The sequence below is a fragment of the Emydura macquarii genome, unplaced genomic scaffold (assembly GCF_026122565.2).
Source record: "Emydura macquarii macquarii isolate MOO-44397 ecotype Brisbane River unplaced genomic scaffold, CSIRO-AGI_Emac_v2 contig_2924, whole genome shotgun sequence".
Taxonomy (NCBI): Eukaryota; Metazoa; Chordata; order Testudines; family Chelidae; genus Emydura; species Emydura macquarii.
The window spans coordinates 1,266,812-1,280,934 of record NW_027133061.1 but is presented as its reverse complement, the minus strand read 5'-3'; the positions used below and the strand labels follow the sequence as shown (position 1 = coordinate 1,280,934).

The 14,123-nt window shown below is 54.2% G+C and overlaps 1 protein-coding gene across 1 annotated transcript in view; it reads left to right on the top strand.

The window, feature by feature from the left end:
* Positions 1-13,107, top strand: part of IQGAP3 (IQ motif containing GTPase activating protein 3) — a 35,467-nt gene extending 22,360 nt beyond the window's left edge. The window contains exons 24-38 of the mRNA XM_067569459.1: positions 71-223; positions 1,028-1,191; positions 1,960-2,184; positions 2,280-2,420; positions 3,571-3,655; positions 4,132-4,364; positions 6,269-6,401; positions 7,477-7,579; positions 8,307-8,454; positions 8,742-8,829; positions 9,882-10,094; positions 10,716-10,882; positions 11,374-11,475; positions 11,907-12,015; positions 12,973-13,107. Coding sequence (XP_067425560.1) covers positions 71-223; positions 1,028-1,191; positions 1,960-2,184; positions 2,280-2,420; positions 3,571-3,655; positions 4,132-4,364; positions 6,269-6,401; positions 7,477-7,579; positions 8,307-8,454; positions 8,742-8,829; positions 9,882-10,094; positions 10,716-10,882; positions 11,374-11,475; positions 11,907-12,015; positions 12,973-13,086 — 2,178 coding nt within the window. The 3' untranslated portion in view covers positions 13,087-13,107. The remainder of the gene's footprint in view (positions 1-70; positions 224-1,027; positions 1,192-1,959; positions 2,185-2,279; positions 2,421-3,570; positions 3,656-4,131; positions 4,365-6,268; positions 6,402-7,476; positions 7,580-8,306; positions 8,455-8,741; positions 8,830-9,881; positions 10,095-10,715; positions 10,883-11,373; positions 11,476-11,906; positions 12,016-12,972) is intronic.
* The last annotated feature ends 1,016 nt before the right edge of the window (positions 13,108-14,123 follow it).

Here is a 14,123-nt window from a genome sequence, read left to right as displayed (position 1 = left end):
TCTCAATTATTTCAATGGGGCTGGTGCTCCTGCTAACCCCACCTTTGCCTGCTCGCCTGCCCCGCGACAGGAGGTGGTTTCCCACTGCAAGAAGCTGACGAAGAAGAACAAAGAGCAGCTGTCGCATCTGATGGCCGTCGACAAACAGAAGGGCCTCAAGTCACTCAGCAAGGAGAAGCGCCGGAAGCTGGAGGCGTATCAGCACCTCTTCTACCTGCTGCAGGTGAGCCGGCGGCTAGTTTTGGGGGAGGCGATTTGTTGCTGGGGCAACATCCTGCATTGCCCCCTCCCCTGCATCCGGTCACGTGCCTGCTGCCTCGGTTTCCCCAGCTCAGCTCCCTGAAGAGATGGCAGGTGGGTTTTGGGGTCTGAGCACAACCCCATCTTCAGGTAGGGGGTTGCCGGCAGGTCCATGTCAGATCGAATGGAAATCTTCATGGTCCCTTTCCCGACTCGGATTCTGCTGCCTTCGTCTTCCCTAAAGCCTCACCCAGCAGAGGTGTCTTCTCGCTGATGCAGAAGTGGAGGGCATCTCTCCCTGAATCAATTCCCTACCATTGCAGGGGTCTTGGGTATTCGTAGCACTTGTGTCTCTTGATCTAATAGTCCCTTCTGGGCTTCCACCTGTGAAGGCTCCCGCCCCAGGTCCTTCCTCTGACCCTGGGGCTCCCTTCTGTGTCTGGACCATCTCCCTCCTTAAAAGGAAGCGCCATCTCTTAGTCGCTATCCTGTGATGCTTTGTCACCGGCCCCAGCCAGGTGCAGGGATGCGTGCATGCACTGAGGGGGGCTGTGACGCCGGGATCGGCTCCTTAGTTTTCTTGCGCTGGGGGTTAGTTTGTTATCTGGGATTACGGTTGCACCTAGAGGCCATAACAGATCAGGCCCCCGTTGTGCGAGGCCCGCACACGAACGAAGCAAGAGACAGTCCCTGTCCCAACGAGCTTCGTCTAATCCAGCAAGGCGAAGGGTGGGAGGGCCCAGAGAAGGGAAATGACTGTTCAAGCCTTCGCTGCTTTTGTCTGCAGACTCATCCTGTGTACCTGGCTAGGCTGATTTTCCAGATGCCCCAGAACAAGTCGACCAAGTTCATGGAATCCGTGGTCTTCACACTCTACAACTACGCCTCCAACCCCAGAGAGGCCTACCTGCTCCTGCAGCTCTTCAAAACCGCCCTGCAGGAAGAGATCCGGTAAGTGCTACGGGCGCAGACAAAGGGCCCAGGGAGGCCATAGACCAGGGCTGCGCAGATGCCAGGGCTCGAACGCCTGCCAGTCTTAAGGAGCCGGGCGTCTGTCTCCTCCCTACATTCATGCAGCACCCTTCCCGCCGCCTGGAGTGTGGGGCGACGAACCCGTCTCTGCCGGATCCCTGCTCAGGTACTTCGAACCCTCTGAGACACACGGCGCTTGGGTGTTAACAGAATGCCCCATTGCCCTCAGTGCAAGGACGTAGGGCTAGGTCCTGGCCAGACGCCTACTGACCTGGATTTGGTGCTGCTGGGGACCCTCCCCGTAGGTGACGGCGTCACTGCAACCAGGCGTGTGATTTGCAGCAGGTGTGAACAGAGCCAAGCGGGCTTTACTCTACAGAGCTCGGGTGTCAAGAGCAGTAAAGCTGCAGCTGCTGTCCACGCCTGCCAGAGGCCTGGGGTGTGCGCTCTGGCGCCAGTCCATGCGGCTGCGGCTTTGCTGCTCTTGGTGCCCACGTGAGCCTGATTCGAGGTAGCTCAGGTATGTCTACACCTGCTGCAATCTGGTTTTAGTGCAGCCACCCGCACCCTCTTGGGCTAAACCATACACGCACCAGCTAGGCAACGCTACTAGAAGGCAGGCCGATTCCACGGCTCGGCAGCTCCCTAAGGCACCGGAACGGTGCTGCTTTTCTTCGTTTACACTGGCTGCAATCCCGCCCCTTCAAGCCCGGATCAGAGCTGCCTCCTTTCTCACCCTCCATCCAGGTCCAAAGTCGACCACCTCCGCGATATCCTCACGGGGAACCCCACCGTGATCAGGCTGGTCGTGAGCTTTTACCGTAACGCCCGGGGGCAGAACGCCTTGCGTCAGATCCTGGGCAGCCCCGTGCAGGAGGTCCTGCAAGACAAAACCCTCAGCATCCGCACCAACCCCGTGGACATCTATAAGGCCTGGATCAACCAGCTGGAGTCTCAGAGCGGACAAAAGAGGTCAGGTCCGGCCCACGCCCAGCCTACGCCCAGCCTCCCCACGGAGGTCACGTTGGCTTGCCGTATGCTTAGGGGTGTCTCTCTTCTGTCCACAGCAAGCTGCCGTATGACGTTAGCCCTGACCAGGCTTTGAGCCACCCTGAAGTTCAGCGACGGCTGGACATCTCCATCCGCAACCTCCTGGCGGTGACGGACAAGTTCCTCTCTGCCATCATCTCGTCCGTGGACAAAATTCCGTAGGTAGCCCTGGGCCTGTCTGTGGCCTGTGAGGCAGGGTGGCCTAATGCCAGGGGTACTGGGCTGGGCGCTAGAGGACCTGGGTTCTGTTCCCAGCCCCTGAATTGCTGTATGAGCTGGAGTAAGGCAGGTCTATGCTCTGTGCCTCAGTTTCTCCATGTCTAAAGCAGGGATGACCATCCTAGCCTTGCTCCATGGAGCAATCAGACCTGCAGAGCAAAGGGTTGAGGCAGGGCTATTTGTGCTAGTTTAATAAGGAAGAATGCAGCTGGCTTGTCTTGTGGGGCAGCTGTTCTGGCTCGCTTGCCTTTTCTGTGGTGTGAATCTTCTTTCTGCAGTTCAGATCCCGGGAATGGAGGTAGGAGGATTTCCTCCAGAGAAGGAGTGGGACCTAGCGGTTGCAATACGGGTCTGGGTGTAGAGAGACCTGGGCTTCCTTCCTGCCTGCCCTTGAGCAAGTCGTGCCTTGGTTTTACCCCCACAATCTGTAAAATGGGGATAATACTTCGGTTAATATTCTACACCTCCCACTCTCTAGAGTACATGCTATGGAGATACCTAAGAGATGGTAGAGGGCTTTGAGAGCTCTCTGGGAAGGTCGCATGGCGGGATATAGCACCACAGGCTGGCACGACCTGTAGGAAGATGTCCCCACCAGCTTACACTGTCATTTAGGCAAAGGGTGGCCAAGGGATTGTCGAATCTGGCTTGGGCTTCGTTGGCTGTGGAGACCTCACTTGTACCAAGTCACTGTTTTTGTCGCAGTGCCTGGGAGCCCCAGACATGGGCCAGGATCCCATGGTGCTAGGCGCTGTACAGGCACAGAACAAAGACAGACCCCGCCCCCAAAGAGCTTCCATTAAATAAGGAAGAGCTTTTTAATGGTGGGGGTAATTTTGCCATTGGAATAACTTGCCTAGGGATGCGGTGGATTTCCTCAGCACCTCAAGTCTTCAGATCAAGGCTGGATATCTTTCTCCCGAAGGTTGTGGGCTGGATTCAGGAATCCTTGGGAGAGGTTGTGGAGGCGGTCAGACTGATGCTTGTAACGATCTCTGGCCTTAGCATATGTGAATCTAAGCCAGTGGGCTGACCTCTGCCCTGACCTGCCCCGCCTCTGCTGAACCCCTCCTCTGACTTTTCTCTTAGCTACGGGATGCGGTACGTGGCCAAAGTCCTGAAGACGTCCTTGGCTGAGAAATTCCCAGACGCCGGCGAGGAGGAGATCTGCAAGGTGTGTAGAGGACGCGGCTAGCTGGGCAAGGCGACAGCAGCAAGGTCTCGGCAGTGAACGTCACGGCTGGAGAGGCATCGGTTGGCCATCGTGCCTCCCCCTGGCATCCCATCAGAGAGGCAGCATGGCCTAGTGGTGTAAGCCCAGGAATCTGGATTCCTGTTCCAGCTATATCGTGTGGCCTTGAGCAAGTCACGTGCCTGCTCTGTGCCTCCGTTTTCCCCATCTGTGTAAGAAGGATAATTCTACTGTAATGAGCTGGCTAGTGTATGTGCACTGCTGCCCCCTGTGGGTTGGAATCAGAACTCCTGAACTATGTTTCATAGGCCCCGTACTGTAAAGCTGTACAGTAAACTACTAATGTTTTATAGCCTGGAACAAACATTTAGGCAGCATCCAGACAAGGCTAGTGCCACAGAAGAGCTAGGTATTCTTAGCAATAACGTTTCCCTTTCCCTGCTGCTCTCTGCACCTAGATTGTCGGGAGCCTGCTCTATTACCGTTTCATGAACCCGGCCGTGGTGGCTCCGGACGGCTTCGACGTCGTCGATATCTCTGCTGGGGTGGCCCTGCACGCTGAGCACCGGCGCAACCTGGGCTCCATTGCCAAGATCCTGCAGCACGCGGCTTCCAATAAGATGTTTGAGGGGGCGAACAGCCACCTGCAGGTGGTGAACCAGTACCTGGAAGAAACCCACTCTAAGTTCAGGTGGGTGCCACGCGGTGGTGGTTGGATCCAGGGTCCCACAGCTAGTGGGGCCGCAGGGAGAGGACAACTAACACCAACAAAACAGACGTGAGGTGTTATTTATCCCACTTTCACAAATGGGAAAACTGAGGTCCAGAGAGACTAGGTGACTTGCTGAGTCTCCTGCTGGGGAGTCTCCTGAACCCAGATCTCTTAAATTCTAGGTTAAGCTCTTAACCACAAGGCCAGGCTTCCTTTTGCTCGTGCTGTGCAAAGCAGGGGCCGTGTGTGGGGGGGTGGCAACAGCAAAGCTTAATTGAGTTTTGAGGGCAGCTCCCTTCTTAGCTAGGGACCTGGGTGGAAATGAGGATCAACACTTAAAAATCAGCCAGGACTGTCTTTTGTTCTGTGTTTGGTACAGCACCTAGCACCATGCGGTCCTGGTCCATGACTTAGGCTCCAAGGTGCTATGACAAGATAAGTAATTACTGGTCAAGCTAGGCCTATTAGGGGAGTGATTTCTTTTTTTTTTTAAACTTTATTTCTTTAAATATCCCCGTATAATTCAAACAACAAAACGTTCCTAGTGTAGACAAGGCCTTGGTCTGATCCCAGTTCAGCTCTAATCTAATACATCCACACACCGCACAAGATCCCATTGCAACGATTCCTCCTCTGTGCTGTCCAATTCAAAGTGTCCCTGAAGCCAGTCAAAACTCCAGGCAACTCCCCACCCCCAGCCCTCTGTCAGTCTAGCATTTGCCAGCCGTTGAGAGTAATTAGCATGTGCCACTGGGGTGCATCAGGATTCGCGAAGGAGATCAGAGTGAAAATGAATGTGCAATGATTAAACAGCATTGCTGGCACTCCTGTTGGCCCCAGTGAATAAATTAATCCATCATTAAAAACCTTTTAGGCACTTGGAAGAATGCGTGTGTGTTTGTTCTCAGGGGGCAGCTGATGGCTGTGGCTAATGCAGTAGTTTGCACAGCAGCTGAGAAACAGCAAAGGGAGTAACACTGAGCTCTGATCCCAGTCCAGGGGCCTGAAATTGACCTCGCATCGTTCAGGGGGCTTGGCTGGGACAAGCCCCCTCGTACTAGGCGTGGTACAGACACAGAACAAATTGCCCCTCCCTGCCCCAAAGAGCATGAAATCTTTAGGATTTGCTTGAAGGGTCCAATCCTGTGAGGGGCTCAGCACCCTCAACTCCATGGCGCCCGTGAGGATTGAGAGAAGACGGCACTTTGCAAGAATAGGTCTTACCGCAACACCTAAAAAGGGGAGCGGTGTATTCTTAAAGGGGCAGGAGAGGGTGATGCAGGACACGGCAAGGCTTCTTTGGAAAGGGTGAGCAGCCTCGGGTTGGTGCTGCTGCCTTGAACCCCCCAGCAGCTTTGTGAGTTCCAGCCCATTCGGGTGCCTAAAAGCCCGTGCTGCTAATGCATCGTAAAACCCCAGAGGAAGGCACATTCAGGCAGTAAGTCTACACTGCATCCAAGGGGTGACGGCGGCACGTGTCGACATGCCCAGAGCCAGCTCTGATTTAGCCCAGTATCACGTCTGGAAGTGTGAGCTGGGCCACAGGAAGATGCACACAAAAAAAACCCCCCCACCCCCGTGTCGCTTTGGGATAACCTGCTGCATGCTCAGCAGTGGTAACTTCCCTTCACTGGTGCTGCAGTGAGATTTCCTACCTGTGCTTCTTGCTTTGCCCTCCAGCACCTCCCTGATGGCACAGAAGAGGGAGGGCCGGGCTGTGATGAAACTAAATGGGATTCTCTCCACTGAGGCTGCTGGGTCCAGGCAGACCCCCCAGGTTCTCTCTAGTTCCCCAGCCCGTTTCCCACTCCCACTAAATCCTGGACTGGATTCAGCAGACACGGAAGGGACACTCTTTTCTTTTTCCTCCCCCCCTCCTGTAGGAAGTTCATCCGTGCTGCCTGCTCTGTCCCAGAGCCGGAAGAGCGGTTTAACGTGGACGAGTACTCGGAGATTGTCGCCGTGGCCAAGCCGCTCATCTACATCACGGCGGAGGAGCTCATTAACACCCACAAGGTGAGGGGCCCGGAAAGGATTTGGGTGTCTGCCTTGCCCCCCTTTTGCTGCAGTCCGGAGGGAGAGGAAGGCTCATACTGGTGACTATCACCATAGCGTCGGACTCAGCCCCTGGACCCTCAGATCCACAGTCTGACCCAGAGCCCGACAACCCGAGCCCAGCCGGCCCCTGCTAGAAGTGGTGGGGTTTGGGTCACACTGGAAAGCTGCAGAGCAGGGCCCTGAACTCACATTTCCGCTAGAACCCTGACCCCTGCGCCATATGCAAGTGGCATGTGAGTCAGATGCCCAGACCTACTGAAATCCCCCCTTCCTCCTGGTGGCCCCATAACTCCCCTGCAGCATGCACAAAAAGCAGCAATGGCCTGACAAATCTTTTTCTGATTCTCCAGACTGAAGTGATTGGGGGCCCCACAGCATTATTTTAAGTCTGTTTTCTGACTAGCGTAAGGATTGCCAGCCTGGATCCGGCCCAGGCTCCCTCTGGTCCAGTATCGTGTTCCAGACCGTGACCAGCACCAGAGGGCTGGGAGGAAAGGGCAAAAACCCTGGGATTAATCTGTCCCACCTTCAGGTCTCATCCTGATCTCTAATACATAGTTTGGTTTAAATTCTGAAGCACAAGGTTTAACGTCCCTTCCGGAAGGAAAAAAATCTTCCATCTATCGGTTTTGAATTTACTGCTTAATTTCATTGAATTCCCCTTGTTTGTGCATTGTGTGACAGAGAGACCAGACGCTCCCCATCAAGCCCATTTTTTATTTGATCTTGTCCCTTCCTAGCCATCTCCTTTCTAAACCACCCAAGTCTTTTCAATCTCTTCATAAGAGAAGCTTCTCTAGGTCCCGACTCATTCCTTGCCCTTTTCTGACCCCCTCCTCTAGTTCTGCAATAACCACTTTGGCCTGGCCTAGCCAGTCCCACGCGCGGTATTCCAGATGAGGCCGCCGCGTACCATTGACTTTTATGATAGTGTGGCCTCATCTGGAATACTGCTTAACGTCTGCACTGTGGTTTTTAATCCCATTCCTTTTGTGCTCTCTGTCTCGCTCATGTTCTCCCTCTGGTTATGTAGCTGTTGTTAGAGCATCAGGACTCCATTGCACCTGATCACAAGGACCCTCTGCATGAGCTTCTGGAAGATCTTGATGAGCTGCCTACCGTCCAGTCTTTAATAGGTACGTACAGACCCCTGGTAAGTTTCAAGAACCCCCCACTCCCCTGTTTTCTTTCAAGTGAGCATATACTGCCTGTTACCACCCCCAATGATAGCCTTGCAAAATTCCATCCACCTGGGGCAAGTCTTTTATTTTGTTAGGTGAATAGTCATTGTCACCTCTTGACTTTTTTCCCTTAAAGTCTCTGCTCCTGAAGTCAGGTGATTTGACAGAACCTCAGCTCACTTTCTTTTTAGAAAAACAAGTTTCTAGCCCTCATGGTTGCCGGGAAAAGCTTGAAAACCGGAGCCGAGTGCATTAAGATCACGGGGGGGGGAGGCAAAGAGAACCTATTTATATGTTAGATCTCCTGATTTTTACGTCCATTTCCTGGGTTTTCGACGGCGTGGGTTTGGCAGTACCGTCGCATCCATTTGTTTCCCTGCCATATGAGCAAGTTGGGAGGGAAGATCACTCATTTATATGATGGTCGGGCTTATTCCTCTTCCTTCTTTGAGCTGGGAAGATTAGTGATTAGCAGGGAATGTGACGGCACCGGGTACCACTCAGGAGTTGCTTACTGGTCAAAGCCTTTGCTTTGCAAGCAGAAGCACAGGGAGGGCCCGAGTGCCCTACCCCACAGAACACAGGGCGCCGGGTAGAACCCAGATCTCCCCTCCGGCTCGGGTCACCCTGCTTCCCTGATGAACAACCAGCTAGTGACGCCTGACGCTCTTTGGCCTTGCAGGAGAGAGCGCGCCAAATCCCGCCGACGGCAACGCTGAGCAAGCGCTGGCCCAGCTCGGCAAACTGGAGGTCTCGCTCACCCTCACCAACAAGTTTGACGTGGCGGAGGCCAGCAGCGAGGAGGCAGATGCAAAGAGCTTGCTGCTGAGGTGAGCGTGGCCCTCTGGACGTGGTGATCCAGCATCCAGTGGGTCTACGGAGCGTCCTCCTTTGAAAGGGACCCGCTGGCCCAAGGAATTCAGTGAAGCTTTTTTTACACTCAGAAGCCAAGCCAGTAAAAGGCCATCTCAGCTCCTTGCTTTGCTCTGACATTAAATGCCCCAGAAGCCACGTTGCCAGGAAATCTTCCACTGTTGGCTCATCACCCTCGACCCATCCGCCTCCTCACAGCCACCAAAACGGGTAACTCCAACTCCTCTTTCTTTTTTGTTTTTAGCACCAAACAGATGCTAGTGGATGTGATCCAGTCCCAGCCCGGGGATTCCCTTTTGGAGATCTTACGGACAACTGCATCAGAGGATCAGGTGGGATGGAGAGTAGCCGAGAGGCATTGGCCAGCAGTGTGTTGGGGGTCACGTTGAATCGCAGGAGGTGTTTGTTAAAGAAAACCGCTACAAATAACAAACAGCCTTCCGCCCAGCTTGAGTCCCAGCTTTGCTTCCTTTGTTTACCAGAGGCAAACACCCTCCCTACAGCTCACTACAGCCCACAGTGCCATCTACTGGCTGACCTACGCTGCAAGTCCGCGTCCTTGCAAAGGAGAGGAGCTTAACTGTGGGGCTGCCCCATAGGACTCCCTGCCAGTCATGTGTGGTGGTGCTGTAGGCAATCCTGGCCTAAATTCCCTCCTCCAGCATGGGGCCCCTTCAGCCTTCCCCACACAAGCTGGAGTTGATGCTGTGGCTTAGCCCTGCCGCCCAAGTCACGAACTAAAACTTAACCCCTTCCAGGGTAACAAGGCCAAAGGAAAGGTGGTTCTGCCCTGCGTGGGCTCCTTTTCAGCCTGCCCCTCTGGGTTCCCTCTCAGTCTCTACTCTGGCATACAGCCCAGACCCCCAGGCTGCCTTCCGGGAGTCACCTGCTTCTTCCATGTCCCATTTCAGGGGTTTCCCCAGGAGTCCAAGGTGCTCCTTGCACGCACGCACGCACGCATGCCCGCCCGCCCACGGTGTCCTTTCCTGAGCCCCAGGTGTTTATCAGGCTGTCATCTGAGCTGCCCCTGCGGCTGGGAGGCAGCTAATTGCTGCGTGGGTGGGAATCCTTGAGAAGGGCTGGCTGGTGGCAGGCCTCCTGCTCTTTTCAAGGGGCAGGCCAGCCTGTTACAATCTCACCCTGGTGCAGGAGCATGTTTGATTCCCTCGGCCCACCCGCCCCCCACCTAGTCGGAGAGGCAGGAGTTTGCTCGGCTCAGGGAGGAGACGTGGTGCCGAGGGGTCAAGCGGGTTTGTGTGGTGGCGGGGGCTGACTTCCTAAGCTCCCCCCGTAACCCCACAAGTCTTGATGCCCACTTCCGGGGATGCTGCTGCCCGTGCCTCGTCAAATGGAAGCCACGTTCCATCTCCCTCTGTCTCTCCAGGAAGCCTTCCATCACCACCTGATGCACAGACGGGCCCTGTGCGAGGCCCAGACCCCAGACAGGTTGAAACGCAACCGCTCCCTGGCTGGCAACAACCAGCTCTCCATGGAAGAGAAGAAGCGGAAGGTCCTCCGGAACCTGCGGCGCTTGGAGAGCCTGGGGGTGGTGGACTCGGCCAATCAGTACCAGGAGATCATCAATGAGATGGCCAAGGTACCGCGCCCTGCAGCCCGGCCCTGCTTAGAGAACCGAGGAGAAGGCCAGGGGTCTAGGAACTGGCTCAGCTGGGTCCATAACAGGATAAGCCAAAGGGGTTGGATGCATAGAGTCCGTTTAATGCTTGAAGGGCTCTGTTACGATGGGGACCAAATTAAGGAGCTGGGCGGACAGACAGACAGCAGAGGGCTCCCGCAGACAGCGTGGTTCAAGTCCCTGCTTTGTCATAGACTCCCCGGGTGACCTTGGAGGAGGATAAATGCACGAATGGTTGTGTGGTGCTCAGACACGACTAACCGTGGGCCACGTTAGACAATGATTCCTGCAACGGAGCTGGTGTCCGTGGGCTTTATGCTCCCAATAACTCTGCAGTAGTGCCGCAGGGTTAGCCCCATTTCCATTCTGGGCTGTGTGAGTGAGAGATTGCCCCGTGGGCTGGGTCCAGTCCCACGGTCCTGATCTTGCTCGCAGAATCCAACTGGCATTTCAGATTGGGTCGGATCCTTGTGGAATGTAACCAGGCGCGAGTCGCTGTGATCCTCACTTCAGTAAACTGGCTCACTGCAGGGGGTTTTCCAGCTGTTTTGTTTTTTTTTTTGATTCCTACGCGCGCTGCAGGATATTCGCAATCAGCGGCGTTACCGGCAGCAGCGTAAGGGGGAGCTGGTGAAACTGCGGCAGACCCTCTGCGGCCTCAACTCCAAGACCTTGTTCTACGAGGAGCAAATCGACTATTACAACCAGTACATCCAGACGTGTCTGGACAACCTGGCTGCCAGTAGCAAGTACGTTTGGCTGTCTGTGGGCCAGTAAAGAGCTCAAAGCTATAACCGCCAACACTTACATGGGGTGAGCCAGAGGGTAACTGAATGTCATGCTTCAGGGCATGAGCTGATCAGCAACCACGGGTCAGGAAGGAATTCTGCTCCACTCTGTATGTACATCACATCCCTCTTTAGTTACCCTCCATGAGTCGTCTTGCTAGTCAGCCTCCTGGGTTCATTCAGCACCTACTTCCTCTCTTGTCCTTGGGTCCAGAGCCTTTTCCCCTCCATCCCTTTAATCGGAAACCCCTCTGTGCATCTCTCCACCTCACTGACCTCCCCCACTCTGGCCCCTATCCCACCAACGGCCTTGTAGGTCCAGATCTGTGACTTGAACAAGCCAGCGTCGAGCGACGCTCTGCATTTATCGCGTACCAGGCAGGCTGCCGTGTGGCTAGAATTCAGTGCCCCTGCATTCCGCTTCTAACTCCCCTGATTTCTTTTCTTTTAAGGCTCAACGGGAAGAGCAAGAAGCAGCCGTCGCTGCATTACACGGCAGCCCGGCTCTTGGAGAAGGGTGTGTTGTTGGAGATAGAAGACCTGCCAGTCAGCCAGTAAGTAACCTCGCCGCCATCAGCGCTGCCCCAGTCCGACAGCCACACAGTTAGCTGCCCAGGTGCTAAGATCTGGTCTTCTCAGCCTGGCTTTCCCCCTTTTCTGACTGTCTTAGGCCATACAGGCTTACAGTTTCCTCTGAACCCTACTTTCTAGGGTCACTGGCAGGGCAGGGCATGGCGGTGTGAGAGGGACAATTATTAGAGCTGGCCAAAATTTTTCCCACTATTATACAGTAGGAAACGGACAGAGTGAAGGCCCCAGAGCTGATCAGTGGCAGAAGGTGGGACTAGAACCCAGGTGTCCTGAGTCCCAACCCCCTGCTCTAACCATTAGGGAACCCTCCCAGAATGGAAAGAGAACCCAGGTGTCCTGACTCTGCTGTCTCAGCCGTTCTGTTGCCCTAGTTTAACTCTCTCTCCCCTTCCAGGTTCCGGAATGTGATTTTCGATATCATGCCCTGTGCGGAAGCCGGCAAGTTCCAGGTGAAGGCCAAATTTATGGGAATTGACATGGAGAAATTCCTGCTCCACTATCAGGTAAGGAACCAGCCCTGGTGCCTTCACCCAGAAGGATGTTGCAGGGTGGGATTGAACCTGAAGCAGCATGGAAGAACCGAGGGGGAGTCGATACAGCAATCAGTGAACAGGGGGTTGGAGTTCAGACAGCGACATTTCATTCATGCCATCCAAGAGGCATGCATCACATAGACTCCTAAGGGTTAATATCATGGTTGGAGCAGGGGACTGGACAGAACCCAGGAGTCTGGCTTAGGCCACGTGCTCTAACCACTAGACCACGCTCCCTTCCCATGCCAGGAACAGAACCGAGGGTTCGGCTCTTGATTCTGTTGGGGAGGCTAGTCTGGCGTTCGGAGCAGGAGATCTGAAATCTCCCTAGGTTCTATTCTTGACAACGCAGCCAGCCTGCTACCTAGTCTGGATGGAGTGTGTTCCCCGCTGGCCCTCAGTATCTCCAGGAATGCAAATCCAGGGGCATGCTATGGAGGGCGAGGCGGATAAGGATGCTAGGTAGACGTCTTAATTTACACCCGAGTAAACACCTCCAGGGAGGAAGAGCGCTTGGAGCAGGGAACTGGCTGATAAGATTCCTGAGTTCTATATTCCCAGCTGTGGGAGGGAGCCTGATCTAGTGGTTAGAGCAGGGGACCAGGAATGCCAGGACTCCTGGGTGGTGTATTCCCAGCTTTGTCACTGACTCGCTGTGTACATTGCTTCTCCCCTGCCTCAGTTTCCCCATCTGTAAAACAGCTGATGCTATCTACTCTTGGTGGGGTGTTGGGAGGCTTGTCCAGTGCTTAGAGCGGATGCAGCTGGCTATAGAATCCTGGCACTATGGCCTTAGTAGAAGTCTTTGCTCTGAATGAGCTGAGGGAAGGATCTACGCTGGAAAGATCCTCCCTTGATCGCAAAGGGGCAGTGGGTCAGGCTCTCCTAAAGACCCAGTCACCGGAGAGACTCTCTCTCCCCTCCCAGGACCTGCTGCAGCTGCAGTACGAAGGCGTGGCTGTCATGAAGATGTTCGACAAGGCCAAAATCAACGTCAACCTGCTCATCTTCCTCCTCAACAAGAAGTTCTTCAAGAAGTAACCGGGCTGGGGTGGGGGAGGAATGAGTGCGGGGGGCTCGGAGGGAGGAGGGAACCTGCCAAAGAAATTTCAGGGACAGAATCTGGCTTCTGAACGGTACCTTCACACGCAGAGGGAAAACAACAGCAACCGAGCCACCGCAGTTCACTCCTGCCTGGACCTGGCATGCTCCAACTCTTCTGCTTCAAGCGGCATCTTGTTGTCTTGGGGGTTAATGCTGGATTCATCCCAGCACCCACCGTGGGAGGTGGGGGAGAAGCTTGTGCCTGCCTGATTCCAGGGCAACTAGTCTTAAATGCCCTCCTGTTGCAATGGTGCTTTGCCGTGGTGTAGAATTATTGGTGTGCACATCTGCCCCTCCCTCTGCAGCTGGGTATAGAGCCAGGAGACTCGGGCCTGAGCTGCAGTCCTTTTGTGGTATCTAACCAGTCCAAGGGAGTCCAAAGATCTGATTCCTCGGCGCCTAAGCCATGCCGCTGCTGCTTTGACTAGGTAGGAAACACTATTACTCTGAGTTGCTGCGCATGTCCAGGGAACAAGGCAACGTTCATGTTTCTTTAGTTTTTTAAGGAGGCCGAGTCTCTTAAGCATCTGAGCTCTGGCTTATCCCTTCTCAGCCACACGGGCGCGATGTTTGAAAATGTTTGACCCCCAACGCGGGCAAAATCAGAGAGACCCGTGTGAGAGCTCTCGGTCTGCACTGACGTTTGCAATCGATCCACGTGTCACGCACGGGCCCTCTCCCATTCGTGGTCTCTGCTGAAGGGTAGTGAATGGGGCTCAGAATTAGTTGAACAGTTAGGATCGGACCACCCTTATCACATTGCATGGTACCTGTGTGGAGGGGGTGGAAAAGTTTGCAGGCTGTCTTTTTAATGTATACTTTTCTTTTTTTTTTAAACTAGTATTTTTCAATGTTTGAGTTCTCTTGACTATTTAAGAACACAGGTTGTAGGCTGTAGCCCTGATCTTTTAAGTGGTTTTTTTTTTTTTTTTTTTTTAAATACAGTTAATTAAAATAACTTTTTTTTTTTTTGT